The 20,340-nt window shown below is 35.9% G+C and overlaps 1 protein-coding gene across 1 annotated transcript in view; it reads left to right on the forward strand.

The window, feature by feature from the left end:
• The window catches only part of LOC122305418 (myosin-6-like), a 41,705-nt gene extending 28,895 nt beyond the window's left edge, over positions 1 to 12,810 (forward strand). Inside the window, exons 36-39 of the mRNA XM_043117958.1 lie at positions 10,627 to 10,683; positions 11,537 to 11,617; positions 11,715 to 11,797; positions 12,256 to 12,810. Of these exons, the coding sequence (XP_042973892.1) occupies positions 10,627 to 10,683; positions 11,537 to 11,617; positions 11,715 to 11,797; positions 12,256 to 12,370 (336 nt within the window). The 3' untranslated portion in view covers positions 12,371 to 12,810. The remainder of the gene's footprint in view (positions 1 to 10,626; positions 10,684 to 11,536; positions 11,618 to 11,714; positions 11,798 to 12,255) is intronic.
• The last annotated feature ends 7,530 nt before the right edge of the window (positions 12,811 to 20,340 follow it).

Here is a 20,340-nt window from a genome sequence, read left to right on the forward strand (position 1 = left end):
GGTCAGCTCCTGGTAACAATCAGTTGAAAGGGCTGAAATCCAGTGGGCCGAGCCCGAATATCAAATATTGAGGGGCCAATTTGTTTATCTTGGGAAGATTTGTCTGAGGGGAGGGCCGTTTTGCCTATCTCGGGCTAGAGGACTTCACGCTCGCCGATGGTTGCTCTAGGCACCTCGCCGCCGCAATAGAAAGGGTTGCTGGATGCCGATGACACTCCAGTTCCAAATATGACAAAGCTCCTGGTCTCGATAGGGGTGCAAAGTTCCGACAAGATGACGACGACTAGCTGGGTTGGCTTGGATTGAAGTGTATGCTTTTCCTCAAGCTACCGACAGCTCACCGGTAGCATAGAATGGTTCATCGATTGCCGACGACCTTCCGGTTCTCAATGAGGAGCAGTTTCTAGCCTCAACAGGGGTGAACATCTGCGAAGAGGTCTCAACTGGGTTGGCTCATATCGGAGCTTCTGTTTGTCCTTAGGGCAATGATGGTCACTCACAACCTTTTGACTGCCCTAAGTCATCTTCTTATGTTGCCACTACAGCCGTGGGGTCACTTTCAGTTGCAGATGAGGTTCCTTTTAGGGTCTTGTGTACTTTGGAAGAAGAATATGGGGCTCTTTCAATTGATGAAGTGCTCTCGGATGATGTGTCATTGGATGGGTTTGAATTGTAGTTGGTTTGTAAGGAGTCCAGGGTTGGTGCTTCTTTAAATGAACTAGAGGATTTTGGGGACGAGCCTAGCCCTCTCTGTTCTTTGCCTCCAACACCTCTATCGGCTGGTTTACACTCAGACTGGGTACTTCAAAAGGTAGATGAAATTCGCAATCCTGTCGGAATTTCTTGCGAAGGTTTCGAGAATCAGTTTAAAGCTCTCCTTATTGCTATTAAGCAGGACCTCTTTTAGCTAGATCCACTTCTAAAAAAGAAAGGGAGCTTAGGCCCAGTTTGGATACAAAAATCCCCTCAACTCATCTCAACTCATCTCATATAATCATTACAACTTTTCTAATTTTTTTTTTTTTTGATAAGTAAACGATAGTATTAATAAGAATAGGCATAGCCCAAGTACACAAGGAGGTATACAAGAGATAACACCTATCTAGTTCGCTAAGTAGGACAAAAGGAAATCATGTACATTTAGGGCATTGAAATCTATGGCAATGGCCCATTGAAACAAAGTACTGAAAAAAAACAGACGCAGCTCCTCTAGTGTGTGCTCCTTCTCTTCGAAGGTCCTCTCGTTATGCTCTCGCCATAAGCACCACATAATGCAGATAGAGACCATCTTCCAAATAGTTTTGATTTGTGAAGTACCTCCTGGCATCACCCAACTCACCAAAAGCCCAACCACTGAAGTCGGCATCACCCAACTTAACCCTACACAACTGAAAATTTCGCACCACAGAAACCTGGCTGTCTCACAGTGTAACAAGAGATGGTCCACTGTCTCACCGGCTTTCTTACACATACAACACCAATCTATAATGATTATCCGTCGCTTCAAGTTATCAGTGGTCAAAATTTTACCCAGGGCTGCTGTCCATGTGAAAAACAGTGCTTTAGGAGGTGCCTTGTTCCTCCACATTCTTTTCCATGGGAATTGAGGATTCGGTGAAGTTGTAAGGGCCTTATAAAATGAGCGAACTGAAAAAATATCCTTACCCGCTAGTATCCACCACAATTTGTCGACTCGCAGTCCATTCGGTTTCTTGGAGTATAGCAGCAAACGAAAAAAGGCCTCAAAATTGTCTATTTCCCAATCTTGCGCTGCTCTAGTGAAGGTCACATTCCATTGAACTTGATCTCCTGAGAGGGTCATGAGATCCGCCACTGCTGCTTCTTGGTCACTTGTCACTCGAAAAGCTAAAGGAAAGGAGTCCTTTAGTGCCACCTCCCCACACCAAATATCCTTCCAAAATTTTATACGCGTTCCTTCCCCCACCACCAAACTGGTACGGTTAGCAAAAGCCCTCTATCCTCGTCTTATATGCCTCCAAATCCCCACACCGATCGGCCCATTGCCCTCTCTAGTACACCAACCTCCCCAAGACCGACCATATTTACAATCAACTACTAGTTTCCAAAGAGCATCCGGTTCCACATTGTATCTCCATAACCATTTTCCCAAGAGAGCTTGATTAAACAATCTCAAGTTCTTTATCCCTAGTCCACCTGAATGAATTGGTCTACACACCTTGTCCCAACCGACTAGATGGAACTTAAATTCTTCCCCCATCCCACTCCATAGAAAGTCTCGGTATAGTTTTTCAAGCCGCGCCGCCACACCTGCTGGGATGGGAAATAGAGATAAAAAATAAGTTGGTAAGTTAGAAAGAGTGCTTTTGATAAGGGTCACTCTCCCTCCTTTTGACAAATATAATCTTTTCCATCCTGCCAATCTTCGTTCTATCTTCTCAATAACTGTGTCCCAAATCGTTAAGGCTCTTGAAGCAGCCCCCAACGGTAAGCCCAGATAAGTCATTGGGAAAGAAGCCACTTTGCACCCAAGTATGCCCGCTAACTGCCGAGTATTACTTAAACTACCAACTGGTACCATCTCTGACTTATCAAAATTCACTCTCAGCCCTGATACTGCCTCAAAGCACAGAAGGAGCGCCTTCAGAGAACTAAGTTGGTCTTGCTCTGCCTCGCAGAAAATTGAAGTATCATCGGCGAAAAGCAAGTGTGAAATCAGTGCCCCTATTTAAATCCCCCAGTGAAAAACCTGCCATAAGACCATTGTTAACTAGGGCCGTTCACATCCTGCTCAGTGCTTTCATGATGATAACAAAGAGAAGTGGTGACAATGGATCTCCTTGTCTTAACCCCCGAGAACTATTAAAGAAACCTTCTGGGTTGCCATTGATCAGAACTGAAAATTTGGCCGTTGAGATACACCATCTGATCCACATACACCATTTCTCTCCAAAACCACATCTCTTCAATAAATAAAGGAGGAAATCCCAATTTACATGGTCGTATACCTTCTCCATATCTAACTTGCAAATGATCCCTGCACATCCAAATTTTAATCTACTATCCAGGCATTCATTGGCTATTAAGACAGAATTTAGAATTTAACGGTCCCTTACAAAAGCATTTTGTGGTTTTGAGATTATTTTAGCCAAGGTTGCCCCTAACCTGTTTGCAAGCACCTTTGAGATGATTTTGTAAACCCCATTTATGAGGCTAATAGGTCTAAAGTCTTTCACCTCCGATGCCCCTATCTTATTCGGGATTAAGGCAATGAAAGTAGCATTCAAACTTTTCTGGAATTTTCCTCCCACATATAATTCCTGGAACACATTCATAATATCCTCTTTCACAACCTCCCAGCAAGTTTGAAAGAATCCTATTGAGAAACCATATGGTCCTGGTGCTTTATCTTTTGCCATTCTTCTGATTACTTCAAGTACCTCATTTTCCTCAAAAGCTCTTTCCAACCAGGACGCAGTTTGCGGTTCAATAGAATCAAAACTGAGTCCATCCAAATTTGGCCTCCATCTCTCTTTTTCTGTAAAAAGTTGTTCATAGAAACTTACCACATGTTCTTTAATCACTGGAGCCTCCGTACATTCACTATCATTAATCTGCAGCATCTCAATAGTGTTGTTTCTCCTATGAGAGTTGGCCACTCTATGGAAAAATTTTGTGCTTCGGTCCCATTCTTTCAGCCACAATGCTCTTGACTTCTGACGCCAAGATCTTCCAAATATAATAATTTCTCTATTTCTGAGTTCAACTCTGCCTTGCGCGAAATCTCCTTCGGGGTAAGAACTCTATCTTCCATGAACCTCTCTATATTTTGTAGTTCCTCCATCATGGTTTTCTTTTGTTCCCCCAAGTCTCCGAAGGTATGAGAATTCCAAAGCTTTAAGTCATTCTTTAAAGCTTTTAATTTACCTGCAAGTATGTGAGAGGGACTACCAAAAACTTGATATGATGTCCACCAAAGCCTTACCCTTTTCACAAAACCCTCACTCTTAAGCCACATATTTTCAAATTTGAAATAACGCCTACTGCCTTGAATGCCTCCTCCATCTAGTAAAATGGGGAAGTGATCGGACCCCACTCGTGGCAATCTCTTTTGGCACACCTCTGGAAACTTACTTTCCCACTCCGGCGAAATGAGGAAACGGTCTAAGCGAGACCACGTTTGGCTAATTGGACCAGATAAAAGGGCCTCTTGTAAGTGGAAGATCTATCAAGTTCAAGTAAAAAATGCAATCTGAGAAATCAGACATAGCTTAGCGAAGACGGTTATCTCCAGATCTTTCACTAGGGAATCTTATAATGTTGAAATCACCATCAATACACCATGGGATATCCCACCAAGTGTGGAATCCAGCAATTTCATCCCATAATTGTTTTATGATATTATCAATATTTGGTCCATAGATACCTGCAAAAGCCCACATAAAGTTATCTTGCACCATCTTAAACAAACAAGCCACTGTGTAATCTCCTATAAACTCCTTCATTTTTTCCATCACTCTTTTATCCCACATCACAAGAATACCGCCAGAGGCCCCATTTGAAGCCAAATACACCCAGTCTACATACGAACAGCTCCACACACTTCTCACAATTTTTCGGTTCACCAATTTTAGTTTTGTTTCTTGAAAACAAATGATGTCTGCCCTCCATTCCCGAAGCAAAGTTTTTATGCGCTGGCGCTTATTAATCTCATTTAGCCCACGCACATTCCAAGACACAATTTTAGGCTTCATAAAGAAACAGCGGTGCCCTTCCCTTTAGATCTATCCCGACTTGAACTACCTTCATTTAAGGACCAGTTAAGTCTCTTGAGTTCCCTCTGTTTCTTGGATCCCATCTTTTTATCAATCATGTGCCCCGCCTCAATAGCCATAAGGAGTGCTAAAAATTGTTCTTCATATCCTACACACTTCAATCCCACCACATGTTGAATATCTTTTACCTTATTGAACACCCAAGTTGATGTATCAAATTCACCAGGTAACTCACAATTCAATGGGAATGGAGTACTGTCCCCATTCTCAATTTCATCATCCAACGAGTTGCAGCCTTCCCATTCAACCACAGAGTTCATTTTATTTATCTCTTGAGACTCTGGTACCAACGAGATGTCGGTATTCTCCGCGAAGTTGCTTTGATGAAAGCCCACGATGCTGTCTTCCACAAACTCCATGTTCTGCTCAACTCCATTTTCCTCTATAAAATCCAAACGCTCCACCATGACAGGTAAAGTCTCTTTCTGGTCAGCTTTGGTTTCCGTTGATGGAGTCGGCAACTTCTGTGTACAAATTTCGGGAAAAAACATGGAAAGATGGTCTCGTACTGCACAGACCTCCTCACGTGACGGTAATAATTGTTGCTCCATCATCACCGGCGTTTTTTGTATCACCTTCAGAGATCCCACCGTTGCCGGAACTACATGAACAATCCCCCCCAAATTTTCACACTAAATATAATAAACAATTCAATTTTTTTTAAATCCTAAAACAATAATAATATTAAAAAATAATATTATAATAATATTTTATTCAACTTTCAACTTTCAACTTTTATCTCAACTTATCTCATCTCATCTCAACTCATTATCCAAACTTCCCCTAAGAGACTTTCTTGTTCTTTCAATTATGATGCAAGGGAAGGAAGTGCTAGTAGGGAGAGGCACAATGATAGGGCGAATCCTGGTGTCTCATGAAACCTAAGATTTGTTCATGGAATGTTCAGGGGCTGAACAACCCGGGCAAGTGCCTCCAGGTGAAGAATCTAATCCGGAAATGGAAGGTTGATGTAATTTGTTTATAGGAGACTAGGTTGAAGATTGTTGACAGGAATATAATAAGAAATTTGTGGGGTTGCTCTTACACGGGATGGGTCTCTCTTGCTTCCAAGGGAGCCTCAGGAGGTATTATAATGATGTGGGTTAAGAGAGTAGTTAATTTGGTGGAGGAGTACATCGGTGAATATTTGGTGGCTTGTTCTTTCACGAATGTGGATGATGGTTTTGGGTGGGGCTTTGCTAGAGTATATGGGCCTAATATTGACACTAATAGAAGACTTTTTTGGGATGAGATTGCAGGTTTGTGTAGTTGGTGGGATGGCCCGAGGTGTATTGGAGGGGATTTTAACATCACTCGGTTTCCGAGTGAAGGGTCAGGGGACCAGCCATGGCTGATGTCTCAAATTTTATTTTTGAGCTGGATTTGGTTGATCTACCTTTGGCTGGAGGAGACTTTACTTGGTTTAATGGGACGGCTTGGTCTAGGCTGAACATATTTATTGTCTTTCCTTCATGGAAGGCCTACTTTTCTAACCTATGTCAGAAATGCCTGCCTAACTATATTCTGATCATTTTCCCCTCTTATTGGATTGTGGGGGCCTTCATGAGGGGCAGAGATACTTTAAATTTGAATATGTGGCTGAAAGTAGATGGGTTTATGGTTTTCTCAAAAAAAAAAAAAAAAAAAGTAGATGGGTTTATGGACAAGGTTAGATCGTGGTGGTCATATCATTTTTTAGGCACTCCTATTTTGGCTTTGGCTGGGAAACTTAAGCCCTGAAAAGTGATATGAAAAAATGGAACATACTTTTTATCTTTATTCCCTTTGCCTGCAGGGGTGGAGAATAGATTGGAGAAGATTTTTCGTGACTTCTTGTGGGAAGGCTTAGAGGATGAGAAAAAATTCTACTTGATTAAGTGGGATAAGATCTGAGTCTCTTTTTTTTTTTTTCTACTTCTAGAATGTAATTAGGTGTTTCTTTTGTATACTTCTTGTGTACATGGGCTTTGCCTATTTTATTCGATGAATAAAAGTGTCTTTATATATATATAAAAGAGATTTGCACCCCGTTATCTTGTGGTGCTTTGGGGATCAGAAAGTTGAGAACCTTCAATAATGCACTTTTAGGGAAATGGCTATGGCGGTATCATCTGGAAGGGGATGCTCTTTGGAGGAATGTTATTGATGTCAAATAGGAGAGTATTTGGGGAGGATGGTGTTCGAATGAAGTAAGAGGGGCATATGGTGTGGGAGTTTGGAAATTTATTCAGAATGGATGGGAAGATTTCTTCAGCAAAACCCCTAGGGGTTGGCTCAAGTGGTAAAGGCCTTGGGTGCAAACAATCTCTAGGTGCCATCGGACTGGGGGATTTTTCTCATGAATTAACTGAGGTGCACTTGTGGTCAACTCCTTGTCGAGGGCCTGTGCACCCTTGGGATTAGTCAGGATGCTGTTTCTGGACACCCGGTGCCAATCAAAATTTTTTTTTTTCAGTAATTTCAGATTTGAGGTGGGAAGGGGAACACGAATAAGATTTTGGGATGATATTAGGTGTGGTGATGTTGCCTTGAAGAATGCTTTCCCTTCTCTTTATAGGATTGAGTTGGATAAGGATGCTTCAGTGGCTGATAACATGGACATTTCCGCTGGTTCTCTTCAGTGGTCTGTGAGGTTTATTAGAGCTGTCCAGGATTGGGAGGTGGGAAATATCACAGAATTTTACAGTCCATTATTTGCACTGAATTTAAAAGCCGAAGGGGGAGGGCAGGTTGCTTTGGATTCATTCGGGAGCAAGAACTTCTCGGTCAGATCCTTTTATAAGGTTATGCCGCCCCATTCTTCTATTGTTTTTCCTTGGAAGAGCATTTGGAGGGGTAACGTTACACTTAAGGTTGCTTTCTTTGGCTGGCTGGCCTCTCATGGGAAAGTTTTGACTGTTGATAAGCTAAGAAAGCAGAGTCTTTTTATAATGGACTGGTGCTTCATGTGTAAAACAAATGGAGAAACAGTGGATCATCTTCTTCTTCTTCATTGTGAGGTGGTTAAGGCTTTATGAGATGAAAGCTTTACTAGGCTTGGTATTGCTTGGGTCATGCCTAGGAGGGTGGTGGACTTATTGTCATGTTGGAGAAAAAATCAGGGCAATTGTCTAATTGTGGCTGTTTGGAAGATGGTGCCTCCATGCTTAATGCCGTGTACTTGGAAGAACGGAATGATTGCTGTTTTGATAATAGGGAATGTTCGATGGGAGGGTTCAGGGACTTTCTTTCATATATTGCTACTTTGGGATTCGGCGATTGAATTGATGGGATTAGTTTTCATGACTTTTATGTTGATTTTCACAATGCTTAGCTTGTAATTAGGTTCATCTCTTGTATACTTTCTGTGTATCTGGGCTTTGCCTAATTATGTGGATTGATAAATTCTTCTTTTATATATATATATATATATAAAACATTTATGTGATCAAAGATTAGTTTTGTAGGAATAAAATTTACAAAACCTATTATCACATCAGTCTAATACACTGAAGGTCTTTGGTTCGAGTCTGGGCAACGCCATTCTCGATCATATTATGCCTTTACTTAAAAAAAAAATTTACAAAACCTAAACTTTTTTTATGGGAATAAACTTTTTTAAGTTTTAAATTGTTGCATGCCCTCAAGAATACTTTCATATATCTATTACGCATAGAGAAATAATAATGATTCCAAGGGCAAACTATAGTAAAAACATTAGAACGTGGAGTAGTGTCATGGCATTATTATCTTTAGCTGAGATAATAATTGTGAACGTTCTATCGGGGATCTTAGGGAGTTTGTCCTTAGTACTTTAAGCTTTTGGGTGAAGAATCTTGTAAGGAACGGGAATGATTGTGTGATGTTTTGCTTTAGTTGTATTCTGCTTTACTTATAAATAAATAAAAAAAAAAGTTGTATTCTGATTTAGCTTGTAAGTAGGTGTTCTCATTTGTATTCATCCTTTGTACTTGAGCTATGTCTATTTATTTGGAATAAAATTTCTCTTATTAATTATCAAAAAAAAAAAAAAAATCTTTAGCTGAGAATTCAATTGACTATTATTTTTCTTGGATAATAAATGGTATGTTACTTAATTACCACTATACCGCACAAGGACTATGTCTGTCTTTTTTTTTTCTTTTATTTATATATTTTTAAAATTTTTAATTTAAAATTTATTATTATTATTTTTTTATTGGCATCTCGATCATATTATGCCTTTACTTAAAAAAAAAAATTTACAAAACCTAAACTTTTTTTATGGGAATAAACTTTTTTAAGTTTTAAATTGTTGCATGCCCTCAAGAATACTTTCATATATCTATTACGTATAGAGAAATAATAATGATTCCAAAGGCAAACTATGGTAAAAACATTAGAACGTGGAGTAGTATCATGGCATGAACGTGGAGTAGTATCATGGCATTATTATCTTTAGCTGAGATAATAATTGTGAACGTTCTATTGGGGATCTTAGGGAGTTTGTCCTTAGTGCTTTAAGCTTTTGGGTGAAGAATCTTGTAAGGAACGGGAATGATTGTGATGTTTTGCTTTAGTTGTATTCTGCTTTACTTATAAATTAAAAAAAAAAAAAAAAGTTGTATTCTGATTTAGCTTGTAAGTAGGTGTTCTCATTTGTATTCATCCTTTGTACTTGAGCTATGTCTATTTATTTGGAATAAACTTTCTCTTATTAATTATCAAAAAAAAAAAAAAAATCTTTAGCTGAGAATTCAATTGACTATTATTTTTTTTGGATAATAAATGGTATGTTACTTAATTACCACTATACTGCACAAGGACTATGTCTGTCTTCTTTTTTCTTTTATTATATATTTTTTTAATTTTTAATTTTTAATTTATTATTATTATTTTTTTATTGGCATCGGGTGTCCAAGAACAAAGTCTCAATGAGGGTGCACAGACCTTTGGCAATGAGTTTCATATAGGTGCACTTCGGATAATTCAAGGGAAAATCTCCCCATTCCGATAGCTCCTAGAAATTGTTTGCACCCAAGAGGATTTGAACTTTAGACCTAGAGCGAGCATACCACCAAGACCAAGGTCCTTACCACTTGAGCCAACCTCCTAGGGATGTCTAACCTTGTCAAGTCTGAAGGGATTACCTGGCTATGATTGTTGTTGGCATGCCAATGTGTTCAAATTTTAGGAGTTGGGTATATTCCAAGGGTATTTGGGTGATTTAAAGGAAGAAAGAGAATCACTTCCGGTTTTGTAGGTTGTAGCGTCTTTAGTTTATGCAGAAAGGGGAAAAAGGGATATTTTAAGCTTTGTTGCATATTCTTGGTATTTTGGGTGACATAAAGTATGTATTAATGTCAATATGTTTGACTCTATTGACCATACATGATATAATCTGATTTTTTTTATATGGTTTACCGTAGGTACATTGAGTATTGCACTGTTCCCAAAGTTAGATTGATGCTTGTTTGTCTTTGTATATATTTATGTCTGCTGTTTGATCTGTCAATTGTTAGACCAAGTTGTTTAATTGAATAAAAAGTGTGTCCTGTATCACCAATTTCATTCAGCTTGACCAAATAGAAAATTAAATTGTTACTGTGATGCCATAACTTTTGTTCATACTACACCATTTCATGAAGATTGATCCCAGATCCTTTTCAGGCACTACTTCTCTACTATATCTTATAATTTCCTTTCACGTTGTACTGAAAGGCATTTTACACAAATATTATAAATTGTGTGGCCGCTTTTGCTAGATGTTATCATTTTCTAAGTTTTTTCTCGCTTAAATAGTGGTAGTTCTAGTGCTATATTGCTCACTTGATTTTCATTGATTTATCTACAGGTCATACATCAGAAATATAGAATTTCTTACGATGAAATCACCAATGACCTCTGCCCTGTAAGTCTCTGTTTCTCTCTGTCTCTTAGGCATGCTGCTAAGAATTAGCCACGTTTGGAAAGTGAGATGAGTTGAGACTATCTCATCTTATCTCAAAATTTCTTATAATTTATTTTCCAAACATCACTTAAATGCAAAACACTTTTCAATTTCAAATCTTCAATTTTTTCATTTAATTACAACTTTCCAAAATTCTAAACAAAAAATAAAAAAAATAAAAAAAAACATTACAACTTTTTCAAATTTCAAAACAATAATAATGTTAAAAAATAATATTCAAATAATTTTTTAACTTTATAATATTTTTATTCAACTTTTTCTTTCTCCTTTCCCAAAACCCAATCAAATATTTTAGCTCAAACCATTTCACTATTATTCACCAATCATTTCACTAATATTTACAATATTTTCATCACATCTCATTGCCCAACTATGCCCTAATTCACAGCACGACAGCCTTGAGTATATATGAAGTATAGAAGCATGACTCACCGAATAGATAATGAATAACTGTTTTAAGAAAAAGAGACCAAATACCTTCTGAGGCCCTTTTTAATGCTGGCACATCTTTTAGTCTTTTTTACCATCATAAAAATAAGATACCAAATACCTGGCATAACGACTTAACCGATATATCTTTCTACCGCCTGCTTGGAAAAGGGGAAAGGGGGGGGGGGGGGGGGGGGGGGGAGCGGCAGTGCGGTTGAGGGATTTACACATGCAAGAATACAAACCAGCAATGGTTATTTTGTTCATGTTAGCACCAGATGACGACATTTTAGGTCAACAGCAAAAAAGAAAAATGACCAAATCTCTCTCTCTCTCTCTGTGTGACGTGTCTCTGCCTTTTCAGATCCTAAGTGTTCAGCAGCTGTATAGAATCTGCACTCTCTACTGGGATGACAATTACAATACTAGAAGTGTATCTCCAGATGTAAGTTTGTCCGTAAGAATCTGTGTAATGTGAGTGGTTCTTAATCTTATTAAGTGAATTTGATTTCTTAGCAGCCACACTTTTATTCTCTCAACAGGTCATTGCCAGCATGAGGGTACTTATGACAGAGGACTCCAACAATGCCGCGAGCAATTCCTTCTTGTTGGATGACAATTCTGGGTAAGAGTTCTCATCCTTTTAGATCTGCCCTGTGGTACTCTAGATAGAGTAGATCCATAAATTGGCTACAGAGATTCCTATGAAACTTGTGTTTGGAGCTTGATAATTTTGCGACAACTGGAAAAAAGAGTGTTATCTTAAAACAATGTTATATAAACTGAGATTAAGCAACTTTTTATTTATCTTTAAAAAAAAAAAAAAAAGGATTCATGAGATGTTCTTCCCCCAGAAAATGAACCCAAAAAAAAAAAAAAAGGATTTATACACTTTGTTTCCTGTTTTTGTTTTAACTTTTAGTTATCTTATCTTAGATGTTTCATTTATCTATGATCATTTCACATTTCTTCCTTCTACAGTAATAATATTGTTTGAAAGATTGATCTTTTCCGTTGGAACAAATGAAGCAATATGAAAAGTTACCATTTTGAATATTTACTAATCCACACATCTGAATACAGCATCCCCTTCTCGGTTGATGACCTCTCGACTTCATTGCTAGAGAATGATTTCTCAGATGTCAAACCATCAGATGAACTTCTTGAGAACCCAGCCTTCCAATTTTTACATGAGTAAGGCTAAGGAAGCTCAAGCATACTTCTCGTGTTTCATCATAGTAGGTGCACATTTAGTTTATCTGGTCATTGCAGTGGTGGTTGTAAATCCTTTATCCTTTTCTTTCATTGTCTCTCTTTTATTTTACCCTATTTTGGTGCCCCCACGTGAAATTATTTTTTCATTCATTATTTTGGCATTCAAATTGTAAATTTTTTTTATATAGTTGAAAGGGGCGGTGATGTATCTCAGTTTTTTTTTTTGGGGTTGTGTGCATTGTGTTGTAGATGGTTTTGTTTCTCTGCCGTTGGGCAAAATTTTTTTATTTTATTTTTATATATATAGGGTGTTTAGGAGAATTTTGGTGGCTGAGATATCTCTCTCTCCACTCATATTTTCGTTGTATGAAAGAAACAAAATTTAATGAACAAAATGCAAAGAATATGTGATTTATTTGGCAAGATATTATTACAATCTATATACCTTTTTTGAGATGTTTTGTTATTGGCAATTTCTTCATCATTTCAATCAAATTGGAGTGAATTGTTTGGGTCCATCAAACAAAGCTTTTCAACTGAAATGAATTGAAAAGAAGTAGCACAGAGCATTGAGAAAGGATGGGGGGGAAGCAGAATAATGTTTCTAGACAGAACTGAGATCAGGCTTCTTGGATAAATGGCTACTCTAACCAGGCTTTTGAGTGGGTTCTATTTGGGGACCCAACTGCATTTTTCAAATCCAATCAATTTAAGGAACAATAGAATGCAAAATCTTTGTCGGCTTTGTTGAGTTGAGGTTAATTTTATCTTTTTGTTGAACATAAACAAAGTGAGAGAAGATTCAGGATTACACAAGACTGCATTAAATGTCCAATGGGATTAGAAAGAAACAGCCAACAATGACTTTTCTGCACAATAAACAAAGAGTGAAAAGAACTTGAGAAACCAAACTCAAACTCGATTTTGGTTACGCCATCGACATAATATGAATAGAAAGCAATTGTTAACACTGACTTCCTACGATGCACAATAAATGAATCCATATTAGCATCTGAAAACCAAACTCAACTTCATGATCTTGAATTTTGGGGCAAAACTTCTACATATTAGTATGCTAACCATGAGGAATTCACATGGGATTGACCAATAATACACACCACACCCTTCTCTGCCATGAGAAGTTCCTTAGTAGGGTTTGGACCATAAGGACCCCCACTCTTAATTGGAGCACCCCACAATTGTATATTTGATCAATCTTGGTGGTCCAGCTGGTGCCTTGTGGTACTGTTTGTAGAATTGGCAATGTTGTTCAGATTTTAGATTTGCTCATATCCGAAGATAAATTTTGACTCGCATATTATTAACAGGATAATAGAGCACAACATTAAATGCTTATGTGAGGTTTACATTGCTCGAAAATCCTATATGAGTAGCGTTAAATGCTAAAGTATCTACATTTATCTTTATCCAAAATTCGATAATATTAAATTAAGCAATCAGAAATGATCTCTATTTGGTTTCAATGGTTCATTTAATCTTGGTTGGACCATGGATTCTAGGTCAATTCAACTCCATCCTCTCTCTCTTTCTCCCCTCCTAGAGACTGGACCAGCCAACACTCTCTTAGCCATCATCCTCCACATGCGTGATGCACCTCTTTTGCTAATGTTGGTCCCATTTTTGGTTACAACCTCAAGCTGAGCAAATGCCAAGCTTGTTTATTTCTAGAGTTTATCCCAGCCGTCAATAAATAAAGCTTTTTGGATTTAGTAGAGGTTTCTATTGGCTTGTTTCTTTCTAGAGCTCATCCCAGTCGTCAATACATACAGCTTTATCGATTTCTGTTAATATAGACAGAAAAAAGGGACCAATGGAACAAACATATGCACGTGTGCTAAAGAATTATAGTGGAGAGTGTGAACATCAAGAATAAAAGGCCTAGATGATGATGGAATTAGTGGTTTTGATTAGGGAATTTCCTAAATATATTGCAAAGTTTTAAATGGCTTTTCAGGAAGACATGCAAGTCTATCATACTATTTTTTTTTTTGAAATTAAGAAATTAAGGATATGAGAACTCGATTTCTGGATTAATATTATCTCATAAGATGGATTAATGATAAAATTATATCCAAAATTCAGACTTATCACAAAAAAAAAAAAAAATAGCCTACTATTATTATAAAAAAACAAAAAACAAAAAAAACAAAGTAGCCGACGCGATCGATTTCATCATATTTTTAATCATATAGCCATATTTACATACCCGAATTAATTTGTCGAGGCCCACTACGTGATGAAGATGGTCCACCTTTTGATGATGTAGAGCCAACAGAACGAATCCGAGTCATACCACCTGACTTTCCCCATGTAGATATCTCTTATCATCTCCTTTGAATTTTGTGGTCGTAATTCATCTTAGGTTGGGCGTGAAAGAGAACTTATATATAGATGCCGATTTTCTTGACCAATGTCATGAATTTTTCTGAATTTTTCACAAGTACTACAAATTCAGATATTTATGCTAATATTATGATAACTATCACTGGTTTTCAAAAATATATGTTTGATTATTAAAAAGAAAATGATTATTTTTTATAAGTTATATGCTATTAGAGTTACTATTTGTAGTGAGAATCAATTCATTTTGGTATGAAATAATCATTTTTATAACAAATAGTTGACTATAAATTTATTTTTACATGATTCATTGCCAAGATAATTCAAAAAAAAAAAGAAAAAAGAAAAAGAAAAAGAAAAGAGAATTAAACATTGTGAAAAGAACATTTTGTGGGCCATGATTATGGTACTGTACAGGAGTTCAGGCCCATAAGCTGGTGTACTTATTGGGATGGTGAATGGTGATGTATGTCATGATCAAATATCAACTGTACGCATATATGTATATCCAGCCAAGACAGTTGTCGGTGGATATAAAAATGATTTTATCTTATTTTATCTCATCTCATCATTATAATTTTTTTAAATTCTCATATAAAATATAATAAATAATTCAAAATTTTCAAATCCTAAAACTAACAATATATAATAATATTAAAAAAATAATGTTATAATATTATTTTATTCATCTAAAACCATCTCATTTTATCTCACTATCCAAATTACAATTTATGATAACTTACTAATTTTAGCGCTGAAATGGTGTTTCGATCTAGGCCACTCCCAAACAAGTGGCAGGTATCAAGCTAGCTATGCCACTTATATATAGAGGATTCCCGGCCAACGTGTTTTGTATTTTTTTTTTCCCCCTAATTATTTGCAATTAATTGTAGGATTTTGGGAGGCATTATTTCTCAAGAATCCAAGATTGACAAAAGATTTAAGCGATATATATATATATATATAAAACTATAACTGATCTTAATGGTATGATTACGACAAATTAATTAATTAAGTACATGCAGGAGGTTGGTTGATGCATGGTCAAAACTAGATCAGCAATATTAGCTATATATATATATGTGGGAGATGAATTATATATGATGATCATGATCTGGTACTGCACATGTTAGTTTGGGGCACATTGAGATAAAAATAAATATAAAAATGGGATTTGACTAACTTCTGATCATAACGGTCTCATCAAAGTCGTAATATTCCTAGTTGTAGTTTAAACGTTGGCTGTTCCATGTGGTCTCATGTGTTTTACTTACGCATCTCTCTCTACTACTACTACTACTACGTCTCTATCATCATCTCATCAATACATACATATATATATATATATATATATATATATATATAATATACAGTCAAATTGTATTATATTCAAATTGGTTTGCTGAGAAGAAGAAGAAGAAGAAGAAGAAGCTAGGAATTAATAATAAGAATATTCAATTAATTTGTTAATTATGATGAAAATCGGAAGCATCGATGTAGCTAGTGATTCTCGGTCATATATGCATGTTCCTGCAGATCATTTCTATGGGTATATATATAGTCATCATGTTCTCAAAGATATTCATCATCATATGTTCCTAGCTAGCTAGCTAGTAATTGATCATGTATATATATATACCTATATATTCTGGTAATGTTTAATATATAGTTGTATAGTTATTATAGTTATAAAAGTTAGTTAATACTGTTCATTGGACAGAGTACTACGTACTGATACAGCTTGAAACTGTGAGCTAGTGATCAGTTAACAAATTAAGTCAATAATGGTAGATTAATGGGTCTATATATATATATATATATGGCTACTTGACTGATCCACTGATCGATAATCTGCAATAATATAATATGTATTTTTCCAATATTAATATTGTATAATTTTCCTGATCAATAGGCCTCATGCTGATGATCTTGAAATGCTAAATTCAGATGAATCTAGCTAGCTACTAATTTCTTGATCAGAAGACAACGTCATAATTACTTATCATCAGGGAAATTAAACAGATTAAATTTATCAACTTAATAATTAGCAAGCTTATAAGCTAGTTCGACGTACGTGGCAATTTCTTAATTAATAATATATATATATATTAGCTAGTGATCAGTAGTTGGCGGCCTTTGCTATTTTGATTACAATATGAATCATGTATGCATCCATGAATGTTGCACACAATGTTAATAAGCAAAACTGGCCTGTTGACTTTTGCATAACCATGCACTGGTCAATCTGACGTGGGTCAGGCAGGCCACGAGGATTGATCGGAGGAAGGAAATTAAAAAAAGAAAAAGAAAAAGAAAAAGAAAAAAGAAGTAATTAATTAATTTTTTCGATATTAATTAAGTGCATATATGAGTACTTGTTAATCTTAATTATTTTCTACTTTGGATAATAATTAGTAAAAGTTAATATTACAATAATTCATTAATTAGCTAGCTAGCTATATAAGGAATATTATTATTGCATACTTATAATCAAAGTTAATTAACTAAATATATATTTAAGTTAAGTTGGGACACTTTAATATTATTGGACCATCTTATATACTCCATCGATATCCACGTACATCAACTAATATATTATTAATATTTATGATTACCGGCCTGAGATAATGCCTGCCATATGGCATTTTATACATATCATGAGCAAAAAGAAAATTATCATCAACAACTTGATATATCATCACAACCCTCTCTCTCTCTCTCTCTCTCTCTCTCTCTCTCTCTCTCTCTCTCTCTCTCTCTCTCTCTCTCTATATATATATATATATAAATATATATTACTCTAGCTAAAAGAAACATGGAAAGATCATATTAAGAGAGACCTACATCAGAAATCATATTGAGAAACGATTTGTACAAGTCTCATACAAGAGGTGTATCTAACATTACTCAATGGTATTACGTTATGATAATGATTAATTGCTTAATTTGGAGGAACCGGGGATCAAAAAATATGGAAATGAAGCAAGTTGATCGAACGTGGAATGTGCATGAATCTTCTTCATGTAACTAAAACACATGATGATGATATCCACGTATTTATGAATTAATTTGTTAAGAGTAAATATTAATTAATTAGTAGAGAATTTAGACATAGATCATCATGATCAAGCTCTTTCTCTCCCTTGATATTCCTCAAGATCTCATCCCAGGCTATCTTGTGATACTTGTATTCGGAAATAAATAAAAAATTAACAAATTAAATGATTTCCTATATATATATATATATATCTTTTCCGTTGGAAGAAAACGCAACAATATTAATATATTACAGTAATATTTTCACATGATATATTATATAATTAGCATATATATATGATCGAAATGGGAGAGACTACAGTTGACCAGATCTATATAAGTACTGTTAATTGAATTGACCGACCGCTCGTTCAAATGATCATAAGTTCATGTAATGAAGTGAACGTGCTTTAAAAACCATGCAGGCCGGAGCATGATACAAATTATATTAAAAATAATAAATATTATGCGCGCGGCCTCTCTATTTAATAATAATAATCCAACATTAATGGGCATTAATCAAACTCACTAATTTTACATATAAATTTATAAATCAAAATAAATATGCCCATAATTAATAACAAAAATGCACCATATGTGCATATATATATATATATATATAAAATATGAATTACTTAATTATATATATATATATATATATTAATAACTGGATTTCGTATTGAAAAAAGAAAGAAAAGAAAGAAAAACTCTAGAAAAAGCACGTACTCTCATTAAGGACCACCACATGCTCGTCTTTCAATCCATTTTTTTAAGAAATAATTATCGAAACCTGATCACAGGCCTGGCAGGCATGCATGGTGGCCGGTCGGCCTCCCGCCTCTTTTTCTTCCCAACTAGGAAGACTCAATTAATCTGTGAGTGTGTGCTATAACCATGCAGGAAAGCGGGGGCGGCACCTAGGATGAAGATCATCGAGCATTAATATGTACATACCACCTAGAAAACTTAAATAAAAATTAATAATAATTTATAAAATATATGTGGGTATATTGGCCACGGCGCCACATGCAGCGCTTTGGTTGTGCCAGGTGCAATGCCCCTAACCCTAACATGCCATGCATCTGGATCATGAGTAGCTAGCTATAAGTTATAAGTATTACTATTTGGGGAAGATCATGACTTGATCAGACTTTATTCAAACTGTTTTACCGACCTCATCAACTGAATGTTGCCCTTATTGGGAAGTGTTCTATCTAATTAACATGATCAAAGCAAGTAACCAGGGAATGATGAGATCACCCACATGATTCAAAGCTCGTGTCAATGATCTATATATATATATATTAACAATTAATATTATTGGGCTTGATCGATGATCTAGTGCTAGTATTGACATTCGACGCTTAATTCATTTTTATAATGGATGAACTTCACCATGTTCAGATGTTTCATGTGATTAACTAATAAATATGCTTAATCTACATCCTTAATATCGGCTATTTTAGTGTTGTCGAAAGTTTTTGGTGATTCGATCTATGCCTTATATATATTTTAAGAGAATTTCGAAAAAAAATGTCCAATTAGCTAATTAATTATTGTTGAGTTATTAGGAGGGGAAATTTAATTAAAGAACAGAACGACTACTTCCACGTCCCCCACCCCCTTTTCCTACCATTAATCCCTAGCGTTATTGATTCATTTTCCACACAAAGCCTACAAATTTGTGATGAAACCAGAAAAATAATTTATCTTGTCAATAAACTTATCATAAACTACAAAACGTACTCAGATCGGGTTAGGGGTGGGAATATGTTATACGATCTGTTAACCCAACACGAACACGACACAATAATAGCAGGTTAGAGTTTAGTCTTAACGGGTTCGAGTCAAAACAGGTTGACCCGTTAAGACAACGATTGCTTAATGGGTTAACTCGTTATGACACGTTAAGATTAGGTTATGCATGTCGTGCTGCTTGAGCTGGTTAGATTAAATGAAGGGGCCGGGGCCGGGGGTCTAGCTTGTGAATGATTAATTGTTATTAAGTAGCTTTGGAGTATGAACACTAGTGCATGATCATGCTCTTATCCTATATATGATCTTTAAGGTGTCATATATGTTAGCTAAATTAATGTACATTTATGTTGGATCGAGTACACATCATTCATATTCTTGAAATACCTAATAATTATTTTTCCTTGTGAATAGGTCACATGCATGCATGGTAAGACATGTATGGAAACAAGTTAAGATCATATTGGTAGATTAAATAATGTTTCTGTAGTTAAATCAGGCATGCAAACAACGTACGAGTATATATAATTGAAATTTCCTTTCAAATTGACAGCTTAAAACTCCCCATGATATAAACAGACAGAAGAGAAAGACCCAGAAAAAAGGGACAAAAAAGATTCAAGATCTCATAATTCAAAATAATTCTACCTAAAAAACTACATCTAATGCAATAACTGATCATCAGATCATATATGCTGACCAAGTGTATTGTCGGGACTTTTGTCTCAGGACAATATTGGACAAAAATCCCTTACAAAATTGATCATAATTAATATTCTGGTAACCAATCATACTTACTAA

The sequence above is a fragment of the Carya illinoinensis genome, chromosome 3, assembly GCF_018687715.1.
Source record: "Carya illinoinensis cultivar Pawnee chromosome 3, C.illinoinensisPawnee_v1, whole genome shotgun sequence".
NCBI classification, from domain to species: Eukaryota; Viridiplantae; Streptophyta; class Magnoliopsida; order Fagales; family Juglandaceae; genus Carya; species Carya illinoinensis.